Raw genomic sequence first — 16,546 nt, forward strand, 5'->3', positions numbered from 1 at the left:
CTGTATGAAACTATCTTCAAAAGCACATTAAATAAGATAGTGAGAAAGTGCATTTAAATAAAGATATTGTTGAAGTTAAGGATTTAGTTAAGGGGAAAGTTGCTCATTTGTTCTTTGTATAGTTAATTGTTTGGATGGTGAGCTTTTGAATTTACTTCTACTTGTTAATGTCTTAAAATGACACTATTTCTATAGAATTAAAGTTAAAGACTTCTTTGATATCAAACAACTGCTGATTGTATGGACATATACATATAGTTTTCTTGGCAATAGTGTGCAAGTGGCCTGCCTTTGCCTTTTACTGGGATTTATTTTTTACCAATCTAACCTATAGCCTTGGAATTTCCTGATGATCTTTCACCCAATTGCTGCCCAGGTTTGACTCTGTGTAACATGCATCAAATTATAATTTGAAAAGACTTGCCTTCACCAGTGTTTCTCAGAGGATATAGTTAATATGGACAACCTTATCAATATTTAAAAAATCAATATTTACGAGAGGGTAACAAACTATAGAGCCGTGATGGCAAACCTATGGAACACATGGCATAGGTGGCACGCGGATATCTTCCGGCACGCAAACTGTTGCCGTAGCTCAGCTCCAACAAGCATGTGAATGGCAGCCAGCTAATTTTCAGCCTCCGGGAGGGCAGAGGAGGCCATTTTCACTCTCCCCAGTCTCCAGGGAAGCCTCTGGAGCCTGGAGGAATGGAAAACAGGAGAGTGGAGGACGTATGCACATGGAGATGGGGCGTGCGGAGGGCATTGAATTATGAGTGTGGACACGCCTACCAGGTCCAACGGGAGTCAGAAAACAGGGGAATGGAGGACATATGCACATGGAGATGGGGCGTGGGGGGGCCCATTGAATTATGAGTGTGGACACGCCTACCAGGCCCAACGGGAGTCAGAAAACAGGGAAGCGGAGGACGTATGTACATGGGGATGGGGTGTGGGGGGGCCATTGAATTATGAGTGTGGACACACGTACCAGGCCCAACAGAAGTCGGAAAACGGGAGCGGAGGACGTATGTACATGGGGATGGGACGAGGGGGGCATTGAATTATGGGTGTGGACACGCACCCACGTGTGATAGCGCGTGGACGCTTGCTTTTGGCACCTGACAAAAAAAAGGTTCACCATCACCGAGTGACTTCTTCTCATGCACCTTCTACTCTTTTGCTTTCAGTCTACTAAAATCAGGAAGCAGTGAAGCATCTTAAAAGGGAACAGAAATATAGCCCTCAATCTGTCTCATACAGGTAGTTCTTAAACTCATGGGCACAATTGGGACCAGAATTTCCATTGTTTAAGCAAGGCTGTTGTTATGCCCTTTCTGCCATGGTTGTTAAGCAAGTTGTAAAGTGAATCCCATGGTTGTGAAGTGAATCCGGCTTTTCCCATTGGTTTTGTGTATCGGAAGCCAGGTGAGAAGGTTGCCAGTGGCGATCCCATGATCCCAGGATGCTGCAACTGTCATAAATCTGATCACCACGTGACAGAATTTTGATCATGCAATAGTTGCATAATTGGCAGTAAGTCCCTTTTTTTCAGTGCTATTGATCAATAAACACTGATTATAAGTCAAGAACTATCTACAGGTCTAAAATGGTCCCCGCTGATGCCCAGTAATTCCCTGGAAAGAACACATGTGAGTATATCATACACATACACACACAAACACACATGCACATCCTTTTTTAATTGCTATGATTAATGGACACACTTTGAAAATCTGTAGGCAAAAAAAAAATTAACTTGGTCCTTTTTAAGATGCATCAAGCTTTCTCATCTGCAATAACCTCTGCAGCCTATCCTGCTTAAATGCTCCTTTGTTTGGGAAGTTCGGCCTATGTTTTCAGACTCTCTTTTCAAATCTGTTTGCCTAGAGAAGGAAATTTTGATTGGGTCTTTACAGGTAAAATAGAGAAGATCAAACCACCTCCATCTCCAACTGGTGAAGGTCCCCCCTCGCATCCCAGCGCCGCATCAGATGAGTCTGGAGGATCCCAAAGAGCCAAGAACCTGATGCAGACGCTTATGGAAGACTATGAAAGTCACAAAACCAAAAGGCGGGAGAGGATGGATGAGAACAGTGTAAGCATATCCCGTTTCTCCCTTGCCATTTCTTCCACGTGTAACACTTAAGGAGGAAACAATCCTTAAACTTTTATCAATTGCCTTCTGAGAAGCAGAAAGAGTGTAGGAAATTTGAAGGGGGGGGGCAAATCAATCCCTTTTAAAGGACGCATGCGTGGGCTTTGCCTATGAGACTGCCCAGATTTCTACCCATGTTTCCCCCAAAATAAGACCCTGCCTTATATTTTTTTGAACCCTGAAATAAGCACTTGCCTTATTGCCAAGCATGCACTCAAAAGCCCAGTTGGGGTTATTATCAGGGGGATGTCTTCTTTGTAGGGAAACAGGGTAGGAGTGGAATACCAGGAGTAAATAGAACATCCTTGCTGTAGCAACTCTCTACTACTGGCGAAGGAGGCATTGATGGGGAAAAGCAGTGAAGAGTAAGAGGTGGATGTCCATACTAGTAGAAACATCGACTCCAAAACGAGTTTTGTTTCCCATGGATTGGGGGTTGATGTAGATGTATTGAGCTGCATTGCAAAAACTTTTATCTCTCTTTCTCTTTGTGAGCATTTCTTTAACTGAGATCAAGGAAAGCTGGAAAGTATTTGGTACAATAAGAAATTATAGACTTATCAAGCTAGCAGTAATGGGAAATATATCAGGAAATTAGTTTTTCCAGAAAGCTTTTTTTGGGGGAGGGGGGGGATGCCTAATTCTAACCATCAATTTAACCTTCCCTACAGACTGGAGGGCCAATGTTAATCTAAGTCCCAGGGGGAAAAGTTTCAAAGGGAGGGCAAAGGCCTTCTTTCTGGGTCTTGTCAGATGACACTCCTTAATAGCCAGAAGGATGCCTTGCCTTCTGAATCTGATTAGATGGGCAGATGTCTTTGAAGAGAGGTGGTCCCCAAATACCCCAGGCCCACGTCATGTTAGGACTTTGTAGGTCATTACTAACATCTTGAATTGCACTTTGATAGCCAGTGCAGCATGCAGAGCAGAGTTGTGACATGCACAGCTTGCATCGCTACATTTTGCACCAGCTGTAGCTTCTGAGTACTATTCAAGAACAGGCCTATGTGGAGTGTGTTACAATAACCCATTTCAGAGGTAACCAAGGCATGAGAGAGAGAAAGAGAGAGAGAGACTGAGAGAGAGAGAGAGAGAGAAACTCACATTGCCATGTTCCTACTGCCAGGCTTTTTGTAATCACTCATTTGCAAATGAGGATGACGTGAGTCCTGAGGTTTTCTAAGGCTACTACAGCTCCTCTATTTATGTCCCTTTGTATTTCTAAGTTTCTTACCATGTTTAGAAACCCTCTGGAGCCATAAATTTTATTGTCTAACTCTATTCAGAATTCTCATCTCCTACTGATATAATCCTTAGAGTACCCTGTTATCATTGGTACAAGGGCAATGATCTAATAAGTAGCTAAAGCCTTCTAAAAGAAACCCTTCCATTATGGGTTCTTTTTCTCTATTAGACGATTACACCGTTGAGTGCCCTTTGATTCCGCTAAAGGTTTGAAGCAGACCTTAGAAGCAAAATCCATGCTAGGTCACCACCAGGAGCTTGCTTTCCCATCTTTCTTTGCTGAATGACAGCTGAAATTATGGATCTACTCCTTTTTGAGTCAAGGAAGAACGATCCTCTCTCCTGTCCATCCCACAAACACCAGTCACTTCTGTACATAATAAGCAAGGAACTCGTCAGTATGTATAAATCGCAATGACCAGGGCAAAAAGAAAATTGGTTACACTCTAATTTTTCTCGTGGCCATTTGTGAATTCACAAATATATACTTGGTTCATCAAGTCATCAAGCTACTTCTCAAAAATTTGCTAAATAGTCCTCAAGTTATGACAGCAATTGGGACCAGAATTGCCATCTCTAAGTGATGGTCATAAAGCATGATGTATTGCTTAGTGAAGCCATTTCTGGCAGTCCCAATTGCTGTCCTTAAGTGAGGACCAGACAGGTCATTAAGCAATAACCGTGACTGTGACTTCCAACTTCCTGCCGTCTTTCCCTTTGACTTTGCTTGTGGAAAGTCAGAAATTGCAGTTGCTTGACCAAGTTGCTAGCTGCAATGTCATAATCATAAGCTGGATGCCAAGACCATGACCCCATGATCATGTGGATGTTATGAGGCCAGAACCTGTCATAAGTCCCCCTTATTCAGCGCCATCACAAATTTAAACAGCACCTAAATGACTGATTGTAGCCCAAGGAGTGCCTGTATTATAAAGGAAATGATATGAGAGAGATATTGATTGATTGATATATATGTATTCATATTTCATATTTCTTAATGGCTCATCTCCCTTGGATTGATCACATGTGCTAATCATATGTGATTCATGGAGAGAGCCAACATAAGCTGTAGAAAATTCTAAATGTGGGTTTTGTGCAGGCACAAAAGATAAATGCATAAATTCGCAGAAGACCATTTCAATGGTCTTTAATTAAAGGTAAGTAACCAGGTTTTTTTTTTCCTTGGCAAAGTACTGTCCATTTCAAATAACTCCATTTGCTAAAAGGGAAGACTTTTGCTATCTAAGGGAACCAGTAAAGTTTTTAGGTCGTAAGATTTGAGAAATCCTTAATTTATAATAGAAGAATTACAGTGATACCTCGTCTTACAAACGCCTCGTCATACAAACTTTTCGAGATACAAACCCGGGATTTAAGATTTGTTTGCCTCTTCTTACAAACTATTTTCACCTTACAAACCCACCGCCGCCGCTGGGATGCCCCACCATCGGACTTCCGTTGCCAGTGAAGCACCCGTTTTTGCACTGCTGGGATTCCCCTGAGGCTCCCCTCCATGGTAAACCCCACCTCCAGACTTCCATGTTTTTGTGATGCTGCAGGGGAATCCCAGCAGTGCAAAAATGGGCGCTTTGCTAGCAACGGAAATCCGGAGGTGGGGTTTCCCAGTGAGGGGAGCCTCACTGAAATCACAGCATCGCAAAAACACAGAGGTCCAGAGGTGGGGTTTCTCATGGAGGGGAGCCTCAAGGGAATCTCAGCAGCACAAAAACGGGCGCTTCGGCTGGCAAAAGGGGTGAATTTTGGGCTTGCAGGCATTTATCGCTTTTCCATTGATTCCTATGGGAAACATTGTTTCGTCTTACAAACTTTTCACCTTAAGAACCTTGTCCCGGAACCAATTAAGTTTGTAAGACAAGGTATCACTGTATATAGATCAGTAGACACAGCTGCAAATAACACGCAGCTTAGGCTGTTGTTCTTAAAGTGCCTATTTTGCTTAGCACTGTTTTTTAACAGATAAAAACTGCCTTAATGAGAAATTCACAGATAGGTGCCCATTTTCAGTTCATTATAAGCATCGTTCTCTTTCTCTGTTCTTTGCGCACTAACCAGAGTCTTTTCTCTTTCTGCTAGTACAACTATAAGTTACTGTCTAACAAGGTTACTTCGGAGGTACTTTTCAAATGTTTGCCCTTTTAAGCACTTTATCTATCTATCTATCTATCTATCTATCTATCTATCTATCTATCTATCTATCTATCTATCTATCTATCTTCTTTTGCATGAGACTGTTGAGCGTTTTCTCAATTTTTGCATGCTGCTATAGTTTGCTTCCTGCTGCTATTTGTTGGAGGAATATTTGAAATTAGAAGACATCATTCCCCCCCCCCCACCGTGTGATTTTCCCCACATCTAGACTATCAGTTGGATGACACCTCGCATTGCTTTTGGGAATTGCTGCTAAATCCATAAGCTTACACACCTTGGATAGCCATCAGATTATCTTTCTCCAGTTGTTCATGCCCACCTGGTAAGTTTGGGCAGGGCTAATATGCTCCAGGTCCAACCCATAAAACAGTGCCATCTGATGGGTCTTCAGAGACGGGCCTTTTCCATTGCTGACCAGGAATAGAATTCCTCTAAAATCTTAACAGTTTTTTTGTGATTTCTCTGACAACTTACAGCCATTGTATTGTTTATCTGGTTGCTTTGTCTTTGTTTGGTGTTCTTTTTAACTTTGCTATCTGTACTTTAAAAACTTCCTAAATTCATAGTTGCGTTGATCTATACGCTGATTAAATAAGTAAGATAAAATCTCTTGAAATTATACTAGAATTTGAATTTGAATTCCAATAGAATGGAATTTGAAAAGAATCAAAAATCAGACTTTTCACAAAACTTTCCTGAGAAATGGTATCTGTCTGCCATTTTAAGGTTCCTTCTTAAGGGAGCAGAAAAGAGAGAGGATTCTACAGGTACTCCTCAAGTTACAACCACAGTTGACCCTAAAATTTCTGTTGCTAAGTGAGACATTTCTTAATGTCTCATTTAGCATGTGAGTTCTGCCCCATTTTACGACTTTTATTGCCATGGTTGTTAAGTGAGTCACTGAAGTTCTTATGTTAGTGACATGGTTGTTAAGCGAATCTGGCTTCCCCACTGACTTTGCTTGTCAGAAGATCACAAAAAGGGATCACATGACCCCAGGACACTGCAACCGCCATAAACATGAGTCCGTTGCCAAGCAGATGTGCTTTGGTCACATGACCACAGGGATGCTGTAACAGTTGCAAGTGTGAAAAATGGCTATAAGTTACTTTTTTCAGTGCCATTATAACTTTGAACGGTCACTAAAGTCGAGGACTATATAGAAACACTTTCCAGACCTGAAGTACAGTTTTATTTTGTAACGTGGATGTCTTCCCTATGACTAGCCTATAATGATCTTACTAAAGAGTTATGCTTCTCCGCAACAGTACTGAAACCTGGCTTCTAGCCCTGCTTATAGGTATCATGCTAATTAATGGCACCTCCCTAATTTATCATTCTGGGTGTGTTGGAACAGTAATTTCCTGAATCTCCAACCGGTGTGGCTAACAGGGCTTCAGGGATTTCAATCCCAATACATGCGAAAGACACAATTCTAATCCACAACACAAATATCACATTATTTATTCATTGTCCTAATTAATGCTAATTAATTAGCATTTTCCCCCCTCAATCTTCCTTCCCTGGCAGCTGGTTTCAACAAAAAACCCTTATGTTTTCATGTTAGATGTCCTCAGCGTCTCAGGGTCATATGTGGGGTGGAGGGGTTGTTTTGTATTTTTGTCAAATACAGTAAATGCCTACATGTGACTTTGTGTCTTAGAAGATAGAGGAAAATTAGAAAGAAACCCAAATTTAAAAAAATTACAGACAACTTTTAATGATTTTTTTAAAAAAACCACCATGGGAGCCAGCAAGCATTGCACTTTGTGGAAGAGGACATTATTTTGAGTATGCAGATAAGAGCAAATATAGAGGTCTTAAACAGCAAGTAGAATCATTATCAACATACATGTTGACCCATTGTTACTGGATGGAATCTCTAAGAAGATCATGGAGATGGATACTGATTTTCTATGAGAGTTGATTGCAATGAAGAGTTTGGAGAATAATGTTCTTGCTCATAGTTCTATGTACTGTTCTGCTTCAAGGTCTAGCAAAAGCTGCTGATAAGCTGGGATGGTATCGCATAGGACAGTGTTTTTCAACCAGTGTGCCGTGGCACACTAGTGTGCCGCGAGACATGGTCAGGTGTGCCGCGAAGAAGGAAGCTCAGGTTCCGGTCTCGCAACTTTTTGCTGAGAGACAGAGAGAGTGAGAGAGAAAGAAAGCAAGAGAGAAAGAGAGTGAGAGAGAGAAAGAGAGAGAAAGAAAGCAAGAGAGAGCGAGAGAGAGAAAAGAAAGCAAGAGGGAAAGAAAGCAAGAGAGAGAAAAGGAGAGGAAGGCAGAGAGAGAAATGAGAGAAAAAAGGGGAGGAAAAAAGAGAAATGAGAAAATAATTGAGATAGAGAATGAGAGGAAAGAGAAAAAAACAAAAGAAAGAGAGAAGTGACTCTTGATTTAAAGCATATGATAAAAAGCACCCAAAGAATAAGAGAGAGAAAAACCCCAGCCCTCACCTGTTTTTGAAAATAGTTCAAGAGTGTGTATGTATACACACACACAGGGGGGGGGGAGAGAGGGATGGAAAAAGAGAGAAGAGTGTCTTAGGGTGTCATTTTGTGTCAATTTGGTTGGTGGTGTGCCCCAGGATTTTGTAAATGTAAAAAAATGTGCTGCAGCTCAAAAAAGGTTGAAAACCACTGGCATAGGAAGCAGCCATATTAACTGAACACCTGTATTTTATACTGTACATATCTACTCCAAAATAAATCCCATAGGTTGAAGTTGGGTTTACCGCCTGCAAATGGGGCACAGAATTAGAGCCTGAAATCTCTTGTTAAGCTTTGCTATATAAGTACAGTAATACCTCGTCTTACGAACCTAATTGGTTCCGGAAGGAGGTTTGTAAGGCGAAAAGTTCGTAACACAAAACAATGTTTCCCATAGGAAACAATGTAAAAGCGATTAATGTGTGCAGGGGGGGGGAATCACAAAATGGCGCTCCGCTGGGCGCCGCCGCCCAGCTGTCACCTTTTGAAACAGCCGGGGGGCTTCTCGGCGTTTTCCCGAACCCGAACTTTTGCCGAACTTTATTTATTTATTTATTTATTGGATTTGTATGCCGCCCCTCTCCGTAGGTTCGGGTTCGGGTGAACGCCGAGAAGTGCCGCCACCCGGCTGTCACCTTCTGAAACAGCTGGGCGCTTCTCGGTGGCCTCTGGAACCCGAACCCGAACTTATGCCGAACTTCTGGGTTCGGCCTTCGGGAGAACGCCGAGAAGCCCCCCGGCTGTTTCAGAAGGTGACAGGCGGGCGGCTGCGCTTCTCGGCGGCCTCCCGAACCCGAACTTATGCCGAACTTCCAGGTTCAGGTTCGGGAGAACACTGAGAAGCCCCCCGGCTGTTTCAAAAGGTGACAGCCGGGTGGCAGCGCTCAGCGGAGCGCCATTTTGCGATCTGCAGTGGGTTCGTAAGTCGAAAAAAGTTCGTAAGAAGAGGCAAAAAATTTCCGAACCCTGGGTTCGTATCTTGAAATGTTCGTATCACGGGGGGTTCGTATCACGAGGTACCACTGTACTGTAAAACAGGGGTCTCCAACCTTGGCAGCTTTAAGACTTGTGGACTTCAATTCTGGGAGTTGAAGTCTACAAGTCTTAAAGTTGTCAAGGTTGGAGACCCCTGCTGTAAAACACATTTAAGGGGAAGAGGGATTGAAAACCCACCACACACACACCCCAAAGAGCAACCCACTTTATCTCAGGGTAATAAATTAGGTTTCCAGGTCAACATTCCCCATAGAACATAAAATAGCATACTTAGTGTACTCTTTCTTCCCGCCTCGTCGCAACAGCCTAGGTTTCCTGGGTTGGGCTAGGAAATAGTGACTGCACTCATTCATGTATGTATATTTTTACTTGGGAGTTCATACGCCGACATCCTTCATCCCACTGTTTACCTGTTTGATTCTGTGTAAAGAGAATATCAATTATAAAAGAGTAAGAAACAGCCCAATAAATTTATTAAAGCAGGGCAAAAGAAGTTGTGTAGACCAATCCAATGTGTGTCTATGTAAAAGTGCTTAGCAATGCTGATATTCCTTTAGCTTGTTCCAAGATTGGCTGTCTTACCAGAAATTATTACAAAGTGGGACAGTGTACAACACATTGTATAAGGGACAGAGTTGCAGAACTGGTTGAAGCTTCTCTATGAATTCGTGTAACCAGCTCACTCTCTTTATACTTCCAGAATTCCAGGTGCCTTCCCAAAAAAAGAATGTTTCTGCAGAATCATCTTGTCTAAATTTTAAGAGTTTTGCCATTCTCCACCCTCCACCCCCTGCTTCATTTTTCTGGGTGGAGGTGGGGAAGGAATAAGAAAAATGCAGAAAATATTTGTATTTCAAGGTTGATCTGTGGGGTCCTTGGGATTTTCTGAGCTTGGTGGTTTTCTTATTAGATGTTTCATACCAAACTTGGTAACATTATCAGTGCCTTCTGCAACAAAAGCCACCAAGCCCAGAGAGCTCCAGGGACCTCCCAGTTCCAGTGGATTTTGAACGGATGGCAATGGGAGCATATACCTGGAAATGAATTTCCAAACCAGGAATTCATGAATAAAATATTCTCCTTCATTCATACAACTTCTATGATGCACTTGTTCAATACTTCTCCTCCTCAATTGGGAATTCAGTATGAAGCATCAGTAGCAATGTTGCTAGTTTTCTTCTTATTTTACCCTCCAAGTACCTGTCTAAAATGATTTTTGTCTGTGATTTCTACATAGGATTTAGTTTAAATTTGAACCAGCTTGCCTGCCTTTGGTGAAACATAGTTTATCAGTCCTTCTGAGATGCAAGTCATTTTGTACCACCACCCTGTCATAACTTTTCGACTGTATCCTGTTCTGCCGGGCTCTCTCATAGGAGCCTCCCAAAAACTCAAGGGTACAAATTTCAGACACACACACGTTTGAAAATTCAAAACAATGTTCTTTATCACAAAATTCAAAATAAACAAAGCACTCTTTTTGTATTGCAAAGAGCACTCTTCCCAAAACAACCGGGTAGTCTGTACAATTTCCCTTAAGCAGTCATTAAGTACTTAGCTAGCAGCTGTGAAGAAACTTCACACCCCTTCTTCTTCCAAGGAAGTGAGACACACATACACACATTGCTCTGCTTTGGTTTCAAACGTGTGAAAAAGCAACAAAGTCTATCAGCACGAACTCTGATCAGATATTCTTCTACAACGGCCAAACCCATATGCTGCTATTTATAGCAACAGCCCTAATTACTGGAGCCCCACCCAAACACAGGTGGCCTCCCTTATTTCCTGTAATATGTTCTTACTTGCTCTCTTCTACGCATAATTCTGCGCTAGCGTGGGTCCAAAATGTCATCATCTGAATCAAAGGAAGATAAGGGAGACTGACTGCCTGGGCTGTGTGCCAAGCCCTCCTCTGCCGAGTCACTCCCACTTTCTTCTTCGTCCGAGGAAACTAAACTCTGAACTGATTCTGTCCGCAATAACACAGGCCTGTGACAGGATGAATTTTCCACTGCATCCACCTTCCCATTCCCTGGGCCAGAGCCAACCACAACAGTATCCTAAACCCACACAAACATTTCAGAAGCTCTAACATGTTTCTTTGATTAATTGAGAAAGTTATTTGGCAATTTTTTTCAATACTTCTGTTTTAAACTCTCTTGCAACTTAAGTGGCAGTCTTCCTGAACTGGCCCTCTCAAACCTATCCATATCAGTTATACGGAAATGGAAATTCTCTGTTATAAGATAATGTACATGTGCCAAAACTATACACTAAGTACCTAGGTCACTTCTGTAATGCAGCTGTTTGAAATATACAGCAGAAAGTTTCCATCTGTCATATAAAGTGAGCACAGATATCATAGTTAATTCAGGTTTTCTCCACAGCTATTGAATATGATTACAGTAGTCCCTCGCTATACCGCGCTTCACCTACTGCGGCTTCACTTCATCGTAGGTTTCTGAGGAAGTCGATCGGCAGATTTAAACAGCCCGCCGAACTCGATCAGCAGGTTTTTCCAAAAAAAAATATATCTAAAATTGCAAATACTGTATTTAAATACTGTATCTAAAATAAATACTGTGTGGGAAGGGTTTATGAACACTTAAAACAATGAAAACTTACCAAACAATTACAATATAAGTACTTAAATAAGTACTATCAGTCGATAAATTCCCCATCGCAGATTTCACCTATCGCGGCCAGGTCTGGAACGTAACACCAGCGATAGGTGAGGGACTACTGTATTGCCATTTTTTGCAAAAATGATTTACATAAGCACTTGGAATGAGCATCAGGATAAGTGGCTCAGAGAGAAGAAAATAGAGGCAAACGTTCTTAGCATTGGTTAGAATTTAGGGTGTAGTTTTCTATTGAACAGGCCATAGCAACTGTACTGCCACATATCTTTTGCGATCAGATTATGCTTCACCAGCTATTTTTATGTTTTCTCTGCATGTGGTGGTGTTTTCATTGATGTGCTTAAACTTAAGCATCACAGCTGGATGTTTTGCAATCACTGTTTCAGTTAAGCATTTAATTTGGTTTTGGCTGCAGCTATGCTGGTATATCTATAATTTTCTCTATGGAGTGAAAAACTGCAAAAGGTTGTGAGGTATGCCATTGGAGACATTTGAATTGTATATAACTTTTCGTTGGCTGTCTCTGTAGTTTGTCTGTAATGGGCAAGGGCAACAGAATAAATGACATTTTCTCTCTTTTCCTCCTCTCCTTCCCCAGGTCCTTGAGGCTACTAGAGTTAATCGTCGGAAGAGTGCGCTAGCATTGCGGTGGGAAGCTGGCATCTATGCTAACCGAGAAGAAAACTAATAGACCTTTTGGCAAAATCTCAGAACTTTTTTTTTTTATTGCAGAGATCAGAAAACCAAATAAGAAGGGGTGGGGAAGTTTTAATTTTTTTTTTTAAAGGCTACAGCATTTTAATCTGGTATTTATTACAAACATACAAGTCTCTGCAATACATATTAGAGAGCAGGATCAGTTCGTATATATTACAAGCGTACATGCACAAACACAACAAAGAATTGTAATAAGACATTATATTCACCTGCTGTCCTCTCTGAAGCAACTGAAGAAGCTGTGGAGTTGTTGTCACCACTAGTTATAAGAAAACTGCTGCAGGGATCATCCAAGTGAATATATTTTCGATTGAGTAGAATGAAACATAGCGTCCTGCACCATATCTGCTTCGCTTATGTTTGGAATAGGAAGAATCTGGATTATATACCTTTTGACCACAAGATGGCACTTCTGGATATGAAGAGTTTCAACTTTCTTCGAGCTTGAGTTTTTACAACACATAAGTGGCATTTCTAAGGGGCCTATTATTCTGTTATATCCTAGGTATAACATAGCTGGGGGGAGGGGGACACATTTGTTTTTTGCGATTTTGAAAGAATCTGGCAAGGTTCTTGGAGTCTACGTAACTGTTTCTTTTCGAAGAGGCTGTTAATTTGCAAATGTGAATGTACAATCCATATATTTAGCCATAAATGCAATGTGTTGTTTTTACTAATACTTTGGAAAGTATGGAGAGATGGCAGACGGCTTGTTTTTCTTGTATGTGTTCTTGGGTGTTGTTGCAAGCTTGCCATCCTGGTTTGTTTCTTTTCATAATCAGTATGCTTCATACAATTCCTTTAATATTGCTGCACATTCTATAGATAGGTTAGAAGATATAGAAAGAAACGCCAAACCAGAATATCTTAATTCTAGTGGCTTGTATGCTTGCAATTATGAGGTTGGCCTCAATGTGTATTTGTATTATCATTTGTGCTTAATAGGCTACAAGTATTAGAAACCGAAAGAAGGAATAGATAATAAAATCAATAAGGAACAATCACACTGAGTTGGGAAGGTAATCAGAGGTTTGAAAATGTTTTGAGTATTTTTTACTAAAGCAATAATTGATATTGAGCAGATTGATAAATAGAAGAATATGGAAGAAAAATAGTTATATCTTTAACTATATTTATACTATAAAAATGTCTTATCTTAGTATTATTAAAGCATGAGGGGGATTTCCAGGGAAATCCAGCATTTCCAGAAAAGGAAAGTTGTAGAAGGTAGAGGAGAGAGAAATCAGAGACGAAGCTTGGGGCCAAAGGATTATTTTTGCTGTTTTCAAAACTAAAAAAATAATGGAGCATCTTTAGTTGACGTGTAGATTGCGAACTCACAACAGAGAAATCAAAGATGTGTGAGCGCAATTTCATTATGTGTAAATTGGAAAAATAGGATCGTAGAGATTTGGTTGTACAGATTATTTTCTCCAAAGCTGTTTGTCAGCTCTAGGGGTATAAACATTTCTTTTTTATTATTATTATTGTTTTATCTTTTCTTTTTTTATGAAAAGGGATCTAATATGGCACTAAGCCGCTGCAGTATTTGTAATAACAAAGCTGACCCAATATGGTATTTGCATGAGTTACCCTTTCAAAACGTATTAAACAGTTTTGTAATCTGATATTTAGAAAAGAAAAATGGTATTTATTCTTGCCAGAGTATTAAGAGCTGCCAGAATATTCTTTGTTCAGGGAATGCAGTGGAGTATTGGAAATCCATAATTTCTAAACTAGAGTAGATAATATTTTAGGCAATGGAAAGAATGTTATATGAATCATAAAAATAAAATTACCATTGCCTATTTTTAAAGGAAAAAACAACAATCGGTCATGTCTACATTTCACTTTCAAAATGTTTCATATTGTAAGCAGAATTTTTGTATATTTCTGGTATTTGAATTTAGAAGACAAGGAACCTATTTACATTTTTCCAAACTATTAAAGGAACATATAAATTAGGGTGATCACACAGCCTTGGAGAGAAACTTGTCTTTGTTTGACACAAAAAATAATTGGAAAGGTTGAGACATCAAGTGATCCCGCTTATATGTACCACAATCTTCAGAATTTCTAATCCAAATCTCCCAGCCGTGTGTGTTGATTTTCTATGGCCAGCAATAACATTTGGACTTGCATGTATGTAATAATTGCTTTTATCTGCCATAGCTGCCACAGGAGAGATTTTTATTTGCACACATATCTTTCCATTGCTGGCTTGCAAATCAAGTTCGCATCTTACTTAATTTACTATAAATCCATGGACAGATGCAACAGATCTAGTATGTGCAGATTTTATAACCCCAATTACCAATTCTACAATGGAATATGTTTTACATAAATAATTTCCATTTGATTCTTTTAAAAATTTCTAAACGTTTGGGACTTTAGCCCAGCCGGATTCTGGCATTTGCATTGATTTCCATAGGTGCACTTGGGATTTAAATGTACTTAATTTATCTGTCTTATTTGCTAAGCAAGTTCAGAGTCTATAATGAAGCAGAGGAAAGAATAATTGAAAGCAAATATATATGAGTTGAAATAGGTATGTGGAGAAAAGAGGTGGGCATAGTAACAAAGAAAACAGAAGATAGGAGACTTGTCCAAATACAAACACTGGCCCGCAAAGGTCCATTAATATCTTCAGTTATTTTATTTTGAGCCTTGAGCACAAACTGCCTATATACAATCAAGCTGACTTGTATGTGTGTGTATGTGTTTTATCTCCTGAAGTATATGTTAAAATGAGGTGAACATTCTCAGGTTTATGAGGAATTATTTGTCCTAGAACATGCAATATATGCTCTGTTAAGATCAATAACGAATTAGGAGAATAAGCATAACCACCTCTACTTCATCACAACTCTTTTGCAAAAGTGTGGTTTTATAGTTAAAAAAATAAAATAAAACCAAAGACAATTATTTGCTTGGAACTGAGTAATTTGTGCCCCTCTCCCCACCCTCCCCCCATTGGTGGTCAACTTAGCATGAAGGACAAAAGAGTTGTTCAGGAAAACCCCATTTTCTACATATATAAATAAAAATGACTACACAAGTGTCTTTCAGTTGTCTCCGTTTCTTTTTCTCTTTGCAACAGTGAGTCACAGTGAATTCAGCATTTGGTAAGAGGGGGGGAAAAGAGCCTTAATATGCTGTTTCCTTTAGATTTTAGTTCTGATGACTTATTCTGAACTGCTGTGAGTAGGCATGCCATTTTGCAAAGGGGAATCTTCCATACTGGTTTTTTTTTTAGGAAAAAATGTACCACAATCTTTTCACATTGTAACAGCTGACTCATATCTTCATTATTGCCTTTGTCCAGGGATGTCAAACTCTATTTCATTGAGGGCTACATTAGGGTTGTGTTTAACGTCGGGGGTGGGGGTAGCCAACTCGATGTCACCCATGTCAGGAGCGCCTATGGTGGCCGGAGCTCTGTTCCAGCTGCGATGGGCTCCGGCAACCTTCCGCCATCAAAAATGTTTTCGCTAGCAGAGCGCACTATGGGTCAGTCCTACGCTAAGCATCTGCAGGCCAGATCCAGCCCCCCCCCCCCCCGGCCTTGAGTTTGACACCCCTGCCTTAGTCTGCTACCATTGTCTAGATCAGTGGTTCTCAACCTTTGAAATGCAGTGACCCCTTAATACAGTTCCTCATGTTGTGGTGACCCCCAACCATAGGTCTAGCGCCAATTCTCCCAACAGAGCTTTAAGCTGATTGGCAGGAAGGTCACAGAGACACCCGCACTGTAAACGCCTGATTGGTCGGATTGTAAAAACATGTTCCAAGGCGCCAGAATAAGAAGCTTTAGTTCCTAACACTATAGGAAATTTGTCTTTTCCCATGGACTTAGGCGACCCTTGTGTAATGTTCGTCTGGCCCCTAGATTGAGAACCATTGGTGTAGATGATATAAATTTATAAATAGGCTCTAATTTCATGCTAATATACATAGAAATGCAATTTTTATAACACAAAAGGATTTATTAAACTTGACTTTGTTTTCATATAAAAAGATTGATATTTTGCAAGAGTATATTGATTAAATGGATTGAAATTTGTGTACATTATTTGTTATTGGGTCTAGAATATTTTTGCTTGTTTTAAATTTGAAGTTGTTCCCTG

The 16,546-nt window shown here is 40.4% G+C and overlaps 1 protein-coding gene across 8 annotated transcripts in view; it reads left to right on the forward strand.

The window, feature by feature from the left end:
- PALM2AKAP2 (PALM2 and AKAP2 fusion) overlaps positions 1–15,482 on the forward strand; it is a 348,527-nt gene extending 333,045 nt beyond the window's left edge. For 7 of the 8 annotated variants that reach the window (XM_070742413.1, XM_070742415.1, XM_070742417.1 and 4 more), the window contains 2 exons: positions 1,920–2,098; positions 12,301–15,482. In XM_070742413.1, coding sequence (XP_070598514.1) covers positions 1,920–2,098; positions 12,301–12,390 — 269 coding nt within the window. In that variant the 3' untranslated portion in view covers positions 12,391–15,482. The remainder of the gene's footprint in view (positions 1–1,919; positions 2,099–12,300) is intronic. The other variant, XM_070742416.1, reaches the window with a different exon arrangement.
- The last annotated feature ends 1,064 nt before the right edge of the window (positions 15,483–16,546 follow it).

Source organism: Erythrolamprus reginae, chromosome 2, assembly GCF_031021105.1.
Source record: "Erythrolamprus reginae isolate rEryReg1 chromosome 2, rEryReg1.hap1, whole genome shotgun sequence".
NCBI lineage: Eukaryota > Metazoa > Chordata > Lepidosauria > Squamata > Dipsadidae > Erythrolamprus > Erythrolamprus reginae.